Source organism: Gallinula chloropus (genome assembly GCF_964237585.1).
Source record: "Gallinula chloropus genome assembly, chromosome: 15".
Taxonomy (NCBI): Eukaryota; Metazoa; Chordata; class Aves; order Gruiformes; family Rallidae; genus Gallinula; species Gallinula chloropus.
Window position 1 is genome coordinate 5,636,135 of NC_140100.1, and position 16,670 is coordinate 5,652,804.

General features: G+C 55.2%; 2 protein-coding genes across 2 annotated transcripts; one reads left to right on the top strand and one right to left on the bottom strand.

Moving 5' to 3' along the window:
• Positions 1 to 4,290: 4,290 nt before the first annotated feature.
• On the top strand, positions 4,291 to 6,296 carry RASD1 (ras related dexamethasone induced 1). Its single transcript, XM_084270972.1, has 2 exons — positions 4,291 to 4,676; positions 4,913 to 6,296. Exons 1-2 carry the CDS (start codon positions 4,391 to 4,393, stop codon positions 5,461 to 5,463), a joined length of 837 nt encoding a protein of 278 aa, XP_084127098.1. The 5' UTR covers positions 4,291 to 4,390; the 3' UTR covers positions 5,464 to 6,296.
• Positions 6,297 to 8,067: 1,771 nt separating this feature from the next.
• MED9 (mediator complex subunit 9) lies at positions 8,068 to 12,185 on the bottom strand (the record flags this gene model as incomplete). The annotated part of the gene is made up of 2 exons (XM_084271063.1): positions 8,068 to 8,891; positions 12,046 to 12,185. The coding sequence occupies 2 exons, from the start codon at positions 12,183 to 12,185 to the stop codon at positions 8,675 to 8,677; spliced, it is 357 nt and encodes a 118-aa protein (XP_084127189.1). The 3' UTR covers positions 8,068 to 8,674.
• Positions 12,186 to 16,670: the final 4,485 nt, after the last annotated feature.

Below are 16,670 nucleotides of genomic sequence, written 5' to 3' on the forward strand. Positions count from 1 at the left end.
AGGACAGAAACTGGGAGCAGAGGGTGCTCTCAGCTCAGGGATCCCCTGTTCTGCTCTGTTCAGAGCTCGACCCAGCTGTGCTGCCTGGTTATTGCTGATGAGTTGATGTCACCTTGGTGCAGTCAGAGGGGAGATGCTTCCATGGCCTCTGCTGTGGGGCAGGGCATAACCCCTGGGGTGGCAAGGCAGTGAAACCAAGCGCTCTGCTGCGTGGTGCCCCCCGAAACCCTGGCTCTCACTGTGCCCTCAGCCATCCAACGTGTTGGCACCGCTGGTAAGGAAAGTGGCACCGAGCGATGTGCTGGAGCACACTGCATCCCTGGCTTTGCACCGCACTCAGCCCCATCCCTGAGCTTTGGGGGGTTCATTGCAGCGAGCACACACCTACAGTGAGAGGAGGGGAGCAGGGGCAGAAGCTCTGGAGACCGAGGCACAACACGAGCGTGGTCCGGGAGCTGCGTCGTGCCGGGCGTGGGGATGGCTTCTCCAAGGGAGCTCTCACCACCCCTTGCCTGGATGACTCAAGGAATTGGGGATTTGAGATGTGTCCCAGGCTTTCAAATTCTCTGTTAATCAAATCCCAAATGCTAAAAGGAATCAAGAGACTTGAAAAATGTTGCAAAAGAAGTAGGGGGTTGGGGAAGGAAACAAATAAAACCACCCCCCCAATCCCCAGTGACAGAGCAGCCCGCTTCTGCATCATATCTCATCTGGGAAAAATTATATGTTGTGAATTACGTGCTTCTTTTGAAAAGCCTTAAAGGAGATTTAATAAAATGAGACAAGCTAATAATATAGGGAATGAATAGCAACCCTGGATCTTGCATCTTGATTTAATCAGATGCTTTTCCCCAGGGGGACGAGCAAGAGCTATAGCTAAACCCTCTCTTCCCTTCCCTACCCAGCTGCTCCCCTCTTCCTCCAGCCCCTTGCTCCTTCTCCCATTCCTGGGGGAGCAGTCGGGGTGGCTGCAAGACCCCACTGCTCCCCAGCAGCCACTGGTTATTTGTGAGTGGGCTAATGAGCCCCACACCAGGGTGCTGTACACTGAAAAGGGAGAGGGTCCCAGTCTGAAGAAGAGGTCCCTGTCCTGGGGGAAAGAAGAGCAGGAACTGGGGAGCCAGGAAAGCCAGGCTGGGGCTGGCTCTGCGTACATATTCACAAAGCCAGCAGCAGGGAATGCCGTGTGCTGCTGTGCAGGGGACAAGCCCTGGTAGGACATGGAGCATCTTCGTGGCCAAGATAAGGGGTTCATGTTGGATGTGCTCCTCTCTGGGGCTGTGAGGTCTGTGTGTGCCGGGGCTCATGCAGCACAAACGGCTGTTCCAGGCTTGGCTCCTTCACCACTCAGACCCACAGGACCCAGCCATGAAACGAGGCCGGCTTGACCCTGGGATGATGATACTTCCTGGCTCCTCAGCATGCTCAGGAATCAAAGTCATGTTCTGATGTCACTGTTCTTTTCCAAGTATCCCCCCGTCCCCGGGCCGGGCGGCGCGATGCGATGCGATGCGATGTGCGCTCCTGCCTCCTGGTACATTTTGCTTCCTACATTTTTGCAGAGGCTGGTGCTGCTGTGAGCTCTATTTTGCTGCTCGCACAGTTCGTCCAAGCCAGACCCTGGGGAGCCTTATGTTCTGCCGACGGGATGTTTGTGTGACTTTCGTGGAATTTCCTCTCCTCAGCCACTTGCTCTGCGGCTGCTGGGAGAGATTTGTTTGTGGGCAGGTGGCTGGTAAACCTGGGAGGGTGCAAACCGGGAGGGAAACGGCAAGAAAACGGGGATTGATCTGTGCTGAAGGTGTTTGATGGCATTGGAAGTGTCCCCAGCTGCTGGGTTTCATGCACAGCACGAGGCTCTTGCTGTACCAAGCAGCGGCACAGGGGAGCAGAGCCCATATCCCCTGAAATGGGGTGAAGGGCAAAGCACCCCACAAATGGCAGAGTCAGACTCCACACAGGTGGTATGGCAGCTGTGGGGAAAGATGCTGTTTTACCTGCCCCTGCTTCAGGCTGGGGCTATTTGCAGTCAGGTCAGAAATACGTGGTGATTTTTAAGAGAGTCATAACCGTGGGAAGACTCTGCCTCACAGCAAGGCGGCTCCGTTATCATCCATCACCGGCAGCCAGCTCCTCTTTCACCAGCACAGAGTTTCTAGATGAGCCTGGGGGAACTCAGCCTAATGCCTCGTCACGCTCCTCTCCTTGGGCTCCGTGGGACTCCGCAAGGAGACGGGCTCTGGGACAGTGTGGGCAGTACCCATGTCCTCTCCCTGGGAGCTCCTGCAGCCATCAGCTCTCCCCTGCCTGCCCAGGACCCCTGTCCTTGCTCCTGGGGTGTCCCTGGCAGGGTGGCTCCAGGCACACACTCCATCCCCGAACCCAGCCTGCAGGATCCTGGAGCACATCTGCCTTTTACTGTCTCCAAAGAGCCTTTTGGAAGGAGAAAATGGATTTTCTGTTGCTGAAGCCTGTTAACCTAAGAGCAGGCTCCGAGCGGGCTATTTTTACCCGTTCCTGGCACTATTAATAGTTTTACAGTCAACAATAAACGCTGATCGAGCCATTCGATTTGTCTGTCCCCCAGAGGTCGGCACTTCCTATTCCCCCTGTTGTTTTTCATCAACCGCTTCAATTAAATGATCTGTTATTTTGGGGTGATACATTTGTGCTCCATAATCGGCTATTAAACCTCTTTGCTGTGTCGCACACAGATCAATGAACATGGGAAACTGTCCCACTTTCTCTCCCCGAAGCATCCTTGTGCCCCTGCTGCCAGGGAAGGATGCTTCCCGCGGGCAGGGATGCTTAAACTGCTGCTCCCTCCCACCCTGCAGATGACCCCAATTCCTCCTTTGGACAGCGGTTGAATTGGTGTCCAAGTGCAGGACCACACTCAGGGGAGAGGAAAAGCTCAGCTCCACCTGTTTCCCAAGCTCAGCACCACCTGTTTCCCAAGCTCAGCACCATGCTGCACGGATCTGTGTGTCCTGGCTGTCCCCGAGGTCCTTCTCAGAGCTGTAGGTGAGGCTTCCACTACCCCGAACCTGGTCACATGTCACCTTTGCTGTGTAGCCAGTTGGTTCCACAGATCCTCACAGGTGTTTCTAACTCCGGCTTTATCATCAGCGTGATGTGAAAGAGCAGTTTGGCTCCCCTGGGGCCCTGGCTCACTGATGCACAGAGAGGGAGATCCTTCAGCACAGCACGGCTCCCACTGCCCCAGGACTGGGTGCTGCTGCAGCACTGCTGGGCCCGGGGGCTGCTTGGGGCTCGCTCAGCTCCCGCGACACCCAGCAGCTCAGCACCCGACAAGATCAGCTCCCCGGGTGTGAAGCAGCACCTTGCCGCCTGCACCTTGCCTGCATCCCTGAGAGCATCCATCCTCCTCCTCCTCCGGGCAGCCCCCCCACGGCCCCACAGGGGCTGCAGGGCCTTTTGCCGCGGCTCATGCGCCCAGGCTGAGCTTCCCCAGCACCGCTCGGGCACTACAGAGGGTTCCCCGCCCGGGCACTGCCGCGGGGTCCCCGCCCGCGCCCTATTGCGGGCTCCAGGCCCGGGCGCTGCTGCGAGCTCCGCTGCCCGTCCCGCCGGCCGTGCCCTCGGCCGCCCCCTCGCGGCGGAGCGGGCGCTGCAGTGGGCTCGCGCTCGGCGCCCCGGGGCTGGGCGGAGGTCGGGGCGCGGGCTGGGACACCCTCCCACCCCCCGGCACCCCCCCCCGACCCACCCGAACCCCCCGCGCCCGAGCAAGGCGGCCGGCAGAGGGGTCCCGCTTGGGGAGAGCCCAGCGCTGGGCGTGCGGGGCGCCCCGAGCCGGCTGCGGACGGGACGGGTACGAAGTACCGGGGCCACCGGGGCTGAGCTGCTGGGGGGGTCGGTTTGCAAACGGGGCCGGGAGCGGGCTGCGAACGGGGCCGGGCTGTGCAGCACCGGGAGCCCGACCCGGGCTGCGAACGGGGCCGGGCTGTGCAGCACCGGGAGCCCGACCCGGGCTGCGAACGGGGCCGGGCTGTGGCAGGACCGGGACCGCGAACCGGGCCGCAAAGCGGGACCGGACTGCCGAGAGCCCCAACCGGGCTGCGCGGCGCTGGGAGCCCGCCCGGAGCTGCAAAGGGTCCGTCCGGCTGAGCGGCGGGAGGCGGCGGGGGAGCGGGTCGGGCGCGGAGCCGCGCACTGACTCAGCCGCCGCCGCCCCGGGCCGTGACGCGCCGAGGGGCGGTCGCTGCCGCCTCCATATAACGCGGCGGCGGCCGGGCAGAGCTCACACCGGCCTTTCCTGCGAGAGGAGAAGGGCTGAGCAGCAGGGCTGGCATCGCCTTCATCCTCATCCTCCTCATCCTCCTTCTCCTCCTCGTTCCTCTTGGAGCAAGCTGCCCCTTCGCCGGCTTCAATGAAACTGGCAGCGATGATCAAGAAGATGTGTCCCAGCGAGTCTGAGCTGAGCATCCCCGCCAAGAACTGCTACCGCATGGTCATCCTGGGCTCCTCCAAGGTGGGCAAGACGGCCATCGTCTCCCGCTTCCTCACCGGCCGCTTCGAGGAGCAATACACACCCACCATCGAGGACTTCCACCGCAAGTTCTACAGCATCCGCGGCGAGGTCTACCAGCTCGACATCCTCGACACGTCGGGCAACCACCCCTTCCCAGCCATGCGCCGCCTCTCCATCCTCACAGGTACTTGGCTGGGGAGTGCCAGAAGGAAAGAGGGGGGGGGTCCCTCGCCAGGTTTCAGGTGTTCTTGCCCAGTTTGGGGATGTTTCTCCAGTCCTAGGAGGAGGGAGGTGGGATTTTGTGTGTGCACAGGGTAGACTGCATGGACCTTCCCTCCCCAGGTCTCTGCATGGCTTAGGCAGCGAGGCTCTATGTGTCCCCGTCCCTGCAACCATCTCACATTCCCTCTTTGTCCCCAGGAGACGTGTTCATCCTTGTCTTCAGCCTGGACAACCGGGACTCCTTTGAGGAGGTGCAGCGCCTAAAGCAGCAAATCCTGGAGACCAAGTCGTGCCTGAAGAACAAAACCAAGGAGAACATAGAGGTGCCCCTAGTCATCTGTGGCAACAAGGGTGACCGGGACTTTTACCGGGAGGTGCAGCCCCGGGAGATCGAGCAGCTGGTGGGAGGGGACCCCAAAAAATGTGCCTACTTCGAGATCTCGGCCAAGAAGAACAGCAGCCTGGACCAGATGTTCCAGGCGCTCTTCGCCATGGCCAAGCTGCCCAGTGAGATGAGCCCCGACCTGCACCGCAAGGTCTCGGTCCAGTACTGCGACATCCTGCACAAGAAGGCACTGAAAGGCAAAAAGCTGCTGAAAGAGGGGGGCCGGGGCAGCACGGAGGAGGCGTACGGCATCGTGGCCCCCTTCGCCCGGCGACCCAGCGTCCACAGCGACCTCATGTACATCCGGGAGAAAGCCATTGGCGGCGGGCACAGCAAGGAGAAGGACCGCTGCGTGATCAGCTAGGAGCCCCCCGCTCGCCCCTGTGACGAGAAGGAAGGAAGGAAGGAAGGGAGGGGGGAAAGATGCTTGTTTCCGAATTGACTTTGGGCAGGCAGGAAGGTGGGCAGGCACCCACCCAGGGCAGAGAGTGGGTCGCCTCTTCCCCAGCCTCCCTCCTCCCGAGGGATTGCTTTCATCAGCTCCCTCCTCCAGGGGGGTGTGTGTGTGTGTATTTTTGGGAGCGAGGGATGCGAAGGGAGAGGCTTTGGAGGGCAGGAGGGGGTGCGCTGGGACCAGCCTCCTCTGGGCAGCGAGATGGGGAAAGGATGGGATGCCAGGTGGGAGGATGAGCATGGAGGGCACAGACCTTGGTGTTTCTTTCCCTCCCAAACCACCCAGCCTCAGGCACTGTCTTCATGAGGGAGGGCAGGGGCCTGCCAGTGCCTGCTTGGGGCTTTGGGGTTGGTTTCTTGTTGGTTTGTTGTGCTTTTTTTATTTTTAAAACTTGAGAAGCTGCGCACGGACTCTCGCTCTGTGTCATGTGTTCATCTGTATCTGCAAAACACGTGCAGAAGACACTTTTAAGCTGTTGCAAAGACATTGCAGAGTTACAGCCCCGATGGACCAAAAAAACTGACTCTTGTTTACATTTGTCTTGTCTGATTTGCAAGATTTGGGGAGGGTTGGGGGGGGAGCGGGGTGGGTTTTTTAAATAAGACAATAATAGGCACTTTATGTAGGTGTTGGTTGTCACTGACATGAACAAACAAACAAAAAAAAAATCTTCAAGTGTTTCTACCGTGGGTGAAACTTGATGTTTTATTTTTTCTACAAATTAATAAAATCTTTTTAAAATGGCACCCCTGGGTTTGCTTTTGCTTCCTCTCCTGGCCCTGTAGCACAACCAAATCCTGTTAAACCGAGACCCAAGCCCAGCTCGGAGGCACTAAACCCAGCATCTAGACTCCATCCCTTTATTAACCCATTTCCTCCGACTCCCAGTGCAAAGGTTTCTGTCTCTGCAAGCAGACGGTTTCTTGCCTCACAGGGTAACGAGGGGCCACGCAGAGAGTTAGTTACTCAAAACGGGTCACCGAGCCAAGACTCTTTCCTCACTTCACTAACGCCGAGTGACGATCCTGCCAGCCCCATGACACGCTGGGCATTGGCATGTCATTCACCCCAGAAACCCAGCGAGCTGACATCACTTCATTATAAAGAGCTGATTGTGTTTCATGCTTTTTTTTCCCCCCTGATTAACTAAGCACACTTTAATGATGTCAACAAAGAGTGATTCATTCGCGCCCCGTCTGGGATACTGTTTTTATTTTGCAATATGAGTAAAGGAAGTGCTTTGCTTGAAAGGTCACCTCTGCAGCTGATGGTTTTTAATCTCTTGCTAATAACAAGTTGTGGTAATCATTGCTAGAAGTGAAAGGGAAGGGGAAAGCTCTTCAAAGAGCAGCCCTCCCTGGCTCCAGCTTCAGTTCCAGTTCATTTTCAGCCCCCTGTTCCCTCCCCAGGCAGCAGAACAAACCTACATTTAATACATATTCATGGAAAAAATGTATCTATTAAAACCACAAACCTAAGGTGGGTCAGCCTGCAAATCAAACAGCTTCGGTTTCGTTTGAAACTTGGATTCAAGCTGACAGAGTTAACTTGTTCCTGTGCTAAGTGCCAGGCATTTATTTGGAAACACGTTGTTTCTTCCAGCTCCCTGTATGCCCTGATTTCACGGGAACAGCAACTGGCAAAAAAAGAAAAACCACTGTCCGGGCATGAGACACAAGAATTTATTGAGCTGGGACAGGCAATGGCTGGCAGAAAGGTAATTTCAGTAATAAAGAGTGTACATTGTGCTTTGTTTATCTTGGTGTTCTGCTTTACTCAGTGTTTACACACTGGCACCTTCCCAAAGAAAGTACTAGTAAAGTATCCCAGGGGGACAGAGTAATCTCTAGGCTACAGGTGAGTTGCAACCATGGCAGAGAATTATTCGCCCCTTGATACTGGTTCTCATGGAAATTGTATTCCACCAGCTGGTTTTTCACCTTTTCCACTGCTGACCTGCACCATCTTCCAGTGTAATTCAGAGACCCATGAAACCCCAGGTCCCACCACATCTTTGCCAGTGGGCGAGATGCAGTGCTGCTTATGGGGTGTCATCAGCCACCCCAGCACCAACCAGCGGGACAGAGGGCAGCGAGCCCTGGGATCCATCTGAACAGTGATACATCATCCAAGGGCTTTTCATCAGCTGCTGGCAAATGCTCAAATGCTTGTGTTTGTGGGAAGCCCCTGGAGCACTTTGGATGTGGAACTGACCCGTCCTGTTGAGCCTGACTTCTGTTACCTATGGAGTAACTAAAAGCTCTTGTCATTTACGCCCTTTGTTTTGACTTGGTTTCAAGAGCAAGATGCCCAGCGTGCTGCCTGTAAGCTGTGCTTGCCCAAGGAGACTCAGGCACCCAAATTCTACCAAAATCTATTCCCCAGGAAGTCTCTGCTTTGCCCTCCCAGGGCTTCTAGAAAAGTGACGTAAAGACCCAGGCTACACAGGTCCTCTGTACCGCCCAAACCCTGCCCCCTCCTCAGCCCACATCCACTCAGGGAACACACAAGAGGTCCAGTTTGGAGTTTCTAAAACTTTACTTGACTCAGACACAACCATCACTTGTTGTTTAAAGAAGGAGAAATACGGAAGTAATCGAAAGCAATCATTCCTCTTCTGACACACAGAAACTGGAAAGCACCCCACAGAACCTTTCCAGGAGCAGAGCCAAACACCTCGTGCTTCCCTCTCGTGCTCCCTTCGGATGTTTGGCCACTTTTAAGGGAAAAAAAAATTGCAGAGAATGCTCTGCTTTTCTTGCTGAAGTTAATCAGCAGGTACTTTGACCCTGAGCGAGGAGAAAACACGACGCCTCCCGCTTGCTTGAATACAAAAACACAGCACCAAACCACCCCACCCTGAGAGGAAAGAGAAGAGATGCATCTATAAATGCACAGTCCTACAGCAGATCAAAGCAAAAGCACTGCTGTAATCATCACAGGTGAAGCACACAGTGTTCTGGTTCAGTGTCACACACCTGTGATCCACACAGACCAAACTTCAGAGCAACGCCACCAAAAATGGGTAAAAGAAAGGAAAGGAAACTCCTGCCACCTTTTTCTCTCCTGTTCAGCCAGGAGAGGAGGTATCTCAGACCCAGAGAGCAGAGCTGCAGCATTCCTACTCCTTGGGGATTTCAAACATACAAAGGCTCTTGTACTTCTGCAGCAGTTCGTTTTTGGTCCGGACCTGCTCCCGCAGGTTCTGCAGCTGCTGTTGCTGCTGCTCTGGGCTCACAGCGATGCCAGGCATGGAGCTGATCAGCTTCCTCATCTCCTGGAACTTGTTCTTGAGCTCATTCAGCACCTGGTGAACATCCTGGCTGTCCTTGTCCATGCTGCAGAGGAGAGAAAATGGAGACACTGTTCCATTCTCCTGTTGGAAAGTGAAAAACCTGCTGGAGTGACTGTCATTTCCAGTGCAACCAGAGCTTAAACTGGAATTCAGTGGGAAACGTTTGCTCTTGGTATCTAACCGTGCACCCCTAATTCAGCTACCCCATAAAACGGACACAGATAGATATACAGACTGGGTAGCCTCCGGGGCAAACTGGTTTCCTGCTCATTTCCAGCATGCTTTACCTCTGGCCCCATCAATCAGGTTAGGAGCCAGTCTGCAGCTTTAAACCATTACCATGGAGCTGGCTAAAATCTCCCTCTGTTTGAACTCCTGTTTGAACTCCCCTATCTCTCTTTCGGGAAGGTAAGATTACATACGTGTGTTGTGTGTGGGCACCTGGAATAAAAGGTCTCAGTTTCACCCGTGACCTGTTGCTGCTGTAATACAAAAAAGATCAATGCAGTCAAACAGCTTGACAGCAGAAAATAGAAACTGCTCCCCAAAGTATCAGATGAGTATCCAGTGGCACAGAAAGTGGTACTTTGGAGCTTTAAAATGACTCTCTGGGGACATATACCTAATAAAAGAGAAGCGACAGCTTATTTTTTCTTTACTTTTAAGAGCAGCACAATTGGTTCTACAGCCAGCTCTGTGCTTGCCAAGGATCAGTGCTGTCTGAGGCAGTGTCTGCCCTCAAACCCTCATTAGTATCTGCCTCAGCTTTGTTAGCACTGGTGCGAAGTTTTAGCGGTTTCAGGCAAAAGCAAGTCCCTTCTTCCAGGGCTCCTGCTAATAATGAGAGCAGGATTCTAATGGTCTTTGAAAACTGGGAGCCTGCTCAATAGCCAGACCTAAAAATAAATCTGCTTGGCATGACCAGGACAGAGAGGTGCTCCATTATAACTTTGGGGAATCGTGACATGGCTGAGAGTGAAACTTTTAACCAGCTGGTCACGGGTTGTATCAAGAGCCTGTGGGAGCAAAATATTCATTATTCCCTTCCAAACAGAACTGCAGCTGGTACTCTTATGCATCCCCATTATGCAGGCACTCATGGTCAGGCTGATAGTGGAAAAACACAGGCACACACACAGCCCCATGGCACCTCTGGGGAAGGATGGGTTGACACAGCCTTTAATCGACTTGAGCTGTGGGCTGGCCTGGAGAGGGATGTTCTCCCTGCCCCAGGTCTCCCCAGGTCTTGTTCCCTTCCCCACACTCAGAGCGCTGACAGCTGCCTGTCCAGCTGATTGATCCAAAGGAATAATTATTGCAATGTCAGGATCCAATGCAATGTCTAACTGGATGTCCAACACAGGATCCAATCCAATGCCTGTGTTGATGGACCCCATATAAGACCTCCCTTAAGACACAATGTTCTTCATTACACCAGCACAACCCACCACTGGTGGAGCCATGCACTGCAACCTCAGCTGTGACACCATTTGACTGTACATGGGTTAAAATATCAACAAGCCCTGCTTGGGAAAACTTTCTTGGGACTCAAACAAGAGGAAAGAGCACGTGTCCCTGAATGCAAGTAAATTTACGCGATACATCCTCACTCTAGAGCACAGAGTCACCTTGGAGATGCGTCTTCATAGCTGAGTCAGTGTCAAAACAGCAGGGCTGGGCTCTAGGACTAGTGGCAGTGTTAAAGGATAATACACTTGCCATCTGGCATGGACAGGAGGCAATATGTCCCACCACTTGCCTCTGTGGTTCTGCAGCACCGTTCAGTGTACCCACGTCGGCTGAAGCCACCCAGAAAATGACGTGTGCCAAGCCAAGGGATGTAGCTGGGTAGCAGGAGTGGGTGGCTCAGTGGGACCAGGCACAAGATATCCCAGGGACTGTGTCATCTATGGGTCACGATGACCTGGTTGGTGACAAAAGGAATCTGGTCTTGGCCCATGGCTCCTGCCCACTCTGTTTATGTAAATGCATGCACCTGGCAAAGGGCTTAGCCTTGCTTCTGTGGTCTGGACAGATTGGGTAGAACTGAGATCAGGGGCAACTGCCCACCTCCAGCACAACAGGGACACTGAGGGAATCCCGGGGTTTGCATTCTCATGCCCATTCTGTATCCAGATGGCTATGTCAGGAGGTAATTCAGACCTTCCTTGCCAAGGAGCTCTGGCTGCAGAGTCATTAAGGGTGAGCCTTTCTCACTGTCCAGATGTGCTTGGTACAAGTGAAACAGCAGCAGGACACAACCCAGGCTCAGCTCCTAAGTAAGTCCACAGGGAAAGAGGCAGCCAGGCCCACAGCCATTAACAAGGGAATCCATGCTTCCCATGCCTCACCTCATAGTGTGCCCAAGTGAGAGCTGCCCTGGATGGATGTTCAGGGCAGAGCCGTGCCCCTACCAGGACCTCTGACAAGCATCTCTGAAGGGGTCAGAAACACCGCAGTTCTCAGGACCCTCATACCTTTTACCCCTACAGTACCAACCTTGAACCCAGAAGAGAACAATTTGACCCATACCACTGCAGGAGCCTTCCCCCTTTTTACAACTCCTCAGAAAAGGGCTGCATTCCTGTCCCAGCACTGTCTGTACTTTCTGAGGCTGTTATCGGCCAAACAGTACAGCTACCTGGGGCAATAACCCAATGCAAGTACTCCTGGGTGCTAATGGTGGGGCGGTGTACCTGGGCCATCGGAGCACCTGCACCGCCCAGGTAACCCAAACCCCAGGCAGGTGACTCAGAGAGGAGATGCATGTGCTGCCAGCTGACACTCCTCGGGAACATTTGCTAGGAGAAAAAGGGGAAAGAGGTCACTGGGACACTGGAGAGCATCACTAGCGGGGTGGACCCACTGCCCTGCTCCCCAGTGAGGGTGCCCTGTGGATACAGGTGGATGGAAAGCATTGCCCTGCTCCCCACCCACGGCACCCCGAGGATGCTGGGGCTGGGAGCGCAGCACTACAGGGGGGACCCCACAGCCCTGCTCCCCTCCCAGGGCACCCTGAGGTTGCTGGGGGGTCACACATCATCATGAGCGGGGGGCGGGGGCTGGTACAGGGATGAGGTACCCGGGCAGGGCTCGGTGCCGAGCAGCCACGCGATGTGGTGCCCGGCGGAGGAGGGGAAGAAGGCCCGGTGCCGGCGCGGCGGGGGGAGGCCCGGTGCCGGCGCGGCCGCCGTTACCATTTGATGATGTCGTGGACGAGCGGCAAGAAGGAGAACTCCTCCTGCGCGGGCGGCGGCGGGGGCGGCTTCTGCTCGGCGGGCGGCTCCGGCTGAGGCGGCTCCTCAGCGGCGCGGGCGGCGGCGCCCCCCGAGGCCATGGCGGACCCCGGCCGGCGGCCGCGGCGCCGCGCAGTGACGGAGCGGGGCGGAGCTCGGCCGCGTCGTCCCGCCCCGCTAACCGACTGCGCCGGGGCCTGGGCCCGGGCCTGCGCCGGGGGTTGTGCTTGGGCCTCAGCTGTTATGGGGGTCTGGAGCCTGGGCCTGGACCTGGGCCGGGCCTTCCCCTAAGGTTGGGCCTGAGCTTGGGCCTGCGCCTAGGCCTGCGCTCGGGTCTGGGCAGGGCTCGGGCCCGGGCCTTGGCCTGCGCTCGGGTCTGGGCAGGGCTCGGGCCCGGGCCTTGGCCGGCGCCCGAGCGGGGGGCTGGGACCGGAGCTGGGCTTAGGCCCGAGCTCGGGCCGTGTCCCCGCGACCCGCCAGTTCCCCCTCCTGTCCAGCTGCCCCTCGCAGGAGCGAGCGCTGGGCGGGAGGAGGCAATAGGGACAGAGCACACCCTGAGGGCAGGGTGAGGAGCTGGCCTGGCAGTGGCTCCCAGCCCCTCAGTGCACTCACATGGGTTACGTTACTCTTTATACATGAAACCTCGTCATGGCTTTGCTCTCTCTCAGACCCCAGCTTTCCACTGCGTTTTTTCGGTAGCTGGTGTCCTTAATTTGACTTTGATGCAACTGGGGACAGTTTCTCGAGGGGGCTGAGTGATGGGGAAATGGTCTTTGTAATGCCTTAAAGATGGATGCTGACGTGGGACCAGGCTTTCTGCCCGAGGGAGGAAGCACAGCTGACATCAGTCGGCGGGAAAGCAAGCTGGAGCATTGGCTGAGAGCCTGGGCTGGAAACTGGAGGAATCTGGATAGAAAGGAGACAGAAATCTGGTGTCAGGGCTGGGGCTGTTGTGAAGCTGGGAGAGGGGGAAGAAACGGAGCTCTTGTGTGATTGACCTGGGGTGAAAGGTGTGTGGCTGAGGTGGGGAGGTGGAGGATGATGCCCCTCTGCACCAAGTGGCTTTGGAGTTTGCTTCAGCACACTGCTGCTGCTGTGCTCAAACCCCTCTGTCGACACAAAGCGTCACAGCACCAACAATGCCAGACGCAGTCGTGAGTTTTTCTTCCCAGGTTGACTTGGAGAAAATGTGTAATTTAATTTTTCATTTGAAATAGGCCCCTGTGCTCAACAGATACGGGATGAGGATGACTGGGAAGGCAATTTTCTTTTTTTAAACCAATTTCTTTCAAAAAGCAAACAGAGACTATTTATAGATCAAATGAGAATGCTGGTAACCATTTAGACACATGGAGTATTGACTGTTTGCTCTAAATATAGCAAATGCAATCGCTCACTTTGTTCCTACTGTCAGGAATAGATCCCAGCTCGGGCACTGATGCTGGAATGTGTGAAAGAGCCTAGGGGAGCTCAGGTCCTGCTGAGCAGGTCCCTGTGGGGAGTCTGGTGGTATTTATGGCCCTTAACTGAGCCAAGCAGGAGGTACAGGATGCTACGTCCTTTTGATGGGGCTGAGCCGAGAGGTTCATTCCTGTCATTTTGTATGGGCTGTGTCTAAAGCAAGACTTGATTCAGGCTATGTGGGGGACATTTCCCTCTGTACTGTGCTGGTTTTAACTCTCCCCTTGACTTTATGGAGGAGGGTGGTTAATTGCTAGGCTGCTGGACGCCTGCCTCTGATGGGTGAGTCAGGCACTCATTAGAGCAGGTGACAACACGCAGATACCATTCAGCCATACCTAAAGCACTGTCAATCAGCATTTCTCTGTGCCATTCCGTTCTCATTTTGGGTCATGTGTTCCCACAGCAGCTGGAACACACAGCTTTATCTAGTTGGCGTTCCTCCCTGTTCCTGCCTCTCACCTTCCCTTTCTCGTGGGAACAGCTCCTTCAGCTCCCTCGGGTGATCCATCTTTGTCCTTTGGAGCTTGTCATGTCTCCTGGCAAGTCCAGGGGAGGGAAACATGTTTTGCAGTAGGGCTGTGGTTTGGCAGGCTCCTCCATCCCTGAGGGTGCCAGTGAATTGGTCGGATGAGACTGTGTGGTCACCATCTGAGTGTTAACGTGTGTGAGGGGTGCAGGACAGCTGTGTCCATATCCCTGTGGGGAGAGGCGAGACCCAGCTGATGGGGAGGGGAGGGAAGAGAAGACATGCTTTGGATGTGCAGATGAGTGTTGACCGCAGCCAAGGAGCACTGCTGGTGTGCCCTGACCTTCACCTGCCCTTATGGAGCCCCAACCCTTTGACCCCATGGTCATTTGATGTCCTGGGTTACACCAATGTCATGCAGTTCCTAATGGATATCACCAACAACATGGTCTTCCCCATCCACATTGCTTTGCAGTTCTCCTGGAGTCTCCATGGTGGGTGGAAGGGCTGTGTCTGACCACCTGCAGCTCTCATGTGCAGCTGCTGTTGGGCTGCAGTTCTTCCTGATTTCCAGCCTGGATTTTTTTCACCCACTATCAGTTCCGCAGCAGCAGATTTTGAATGAGCATCCTGTGAGAACTCCTAGCGAGGCAGCTAAAGCATAAAGCAAGCTCCTTACTGTTGAATGAAGAGAATAATTTCCCCCTGGATTTGGTAATAAACCTGAAGTGCAAACGATTGACCTGGTTTCCCTCAGTCTGCATCTCATTGTGGCTCTCTGTATAACTCACTTGCTGGACACCATCTGATTTCCCACACCTTAAAGTCATCACACACATTCGTTGCTCACCCCAACATTTGGTTGACCCATTATCCTGAAAACCAGCTGATCACATGCTCCACATTCCAACCCTCTGTTCTTACTGCCTGTTTCCTGTATGATACCCACGTTACTCTTTGTTTTTCCTTGCCATTTCCATACAAATCACACCTTTTGTCTGCTTCCAAAGGTAACTTTTGAGGGATTTATCACCAGTTATTTAATTCAGCACCAAGTGACTCTCTGCCTTTCACTGTTTCCTTACAATCACTTGACATTTTTATATTGATGGTCTGGCATTTCACTGGGCTCTGCTTCTCACTGCCGGACCATCTGGAGCTTCTTGTGCTGTTGCCACCAGCTCTGTTACCATTTTTTACTGTGTGGCTATCACCAGGTTGAACTTTATCTCTTCCTCCTGGCCCTGTGCTGCATTGTCTGACTGAATTGTCTCTGGAAGCCTGGCTAAGCTGTCGTGGTGGGATAAGTCTGTGTTGCTGAGTTGGGAAGGTGGTGTCAGGGTTGGGGCCACCTGGGATGAGGTGATAGGAGTGAGAAGTTATGGCTCCAGCCCCTGGAGCACAGCCTGGGAGAAGAGGTGGCACTGGAGGTTTGGCCAAGCTGCTTGTAGCTCTGGGTTGGGTGTTGGAGCTGCAGGGCATTGGCCTGGCCATGAAGGCCAGTGTTTCGGTGTGCTGAGCCCCAGGGTCAGAGGGGGGTGGTTCGAGGGCATAGGGAGTGTCCAAAAATCTTGTGATGCTCATTAATACCACCCCACCACTGAGCAAACAGGGGCTGACCCAGGCTGCATGCCACCCCGGGGGAGGGACCAAAGCCAGTGCAGAGGGACAAGGGGAGCATGGAGAGCTGCTTGTGCAAGGTCAGCTACGGAGAAGCCTGGATCCAGGAAAATACGCAGCCGGACCAGCCACAGCCCCCAGCCTGACCCGTCTCTGAGCACGAGCAGCTCTGAAGCTGCCTCTCTTCAGCAGCACTGTGACCATGGGACATCTCAGGGTGGTGGGTCCTGTGTTCCACCAGCCCATCTGCGAGCTGGCTTCGAGCTCTCCCAGCCTCAGTCTCCATCCAGTGCAAAGGGGCGAAACACCACACAGGAGCAAGAGGCTCGGAGTGCAGATTTAGGGTGTCCCTGAGAAAAGCCACCCCTGAAGAGGGAAGTGCCCTTGTTACTACAGGGCCCCAAATCCCTGCTGGCTCTGACCTGCAGCGTGGTGACTCAGCAAAGTCCCCGCCGTTATTTACAAATAGTGAGTTAGCCACCAAACACGTGCCACGAAACACATGGGGCAGCAGCGTTTGTGCTCTCCATACGCAATCGTGGCCTTGAAGCAATGCCACAAGAGCCTGCACCAGCGGCCAGCACCCAGCCCAGGCAAGGATTGCTCCCCTGGATCCTGCACCTTGAGGAGGAGATGGAGAGGGACATTTTGTTTGTGTCAAAAATAGTGTGGCCAGTAGGTCTGTGCCCCTGTACTTGGCATAGGTGAGGCTGCACCTCCAGTACTGTGTCCAGTTCTGGGCTCCTCACCATAAGAAGGACATTGAGGTCCTGGAGCGTGTCCAGAGAAGGGCAACCAGGCTGGGGAAGGGGCTGGAGGGAAAATCCTATGAGGAGCAGCTGAGGGAGCTGGGGATGTTCAGCCTGGAGAAGAGGAGGCTGAGGGGAGACCTTATCACTGCCTACACTGACCTGACAGGAGGGTGCAGAGAGGTGGGTGATGGTCTCTTCAGCCAGGTGACAGGAGATGGGACAAGGGGAAATGGCCTCAAGCTGTGCCAGGGCAGGGTCAGATCAGATGTTAGGAGAGAATTCTT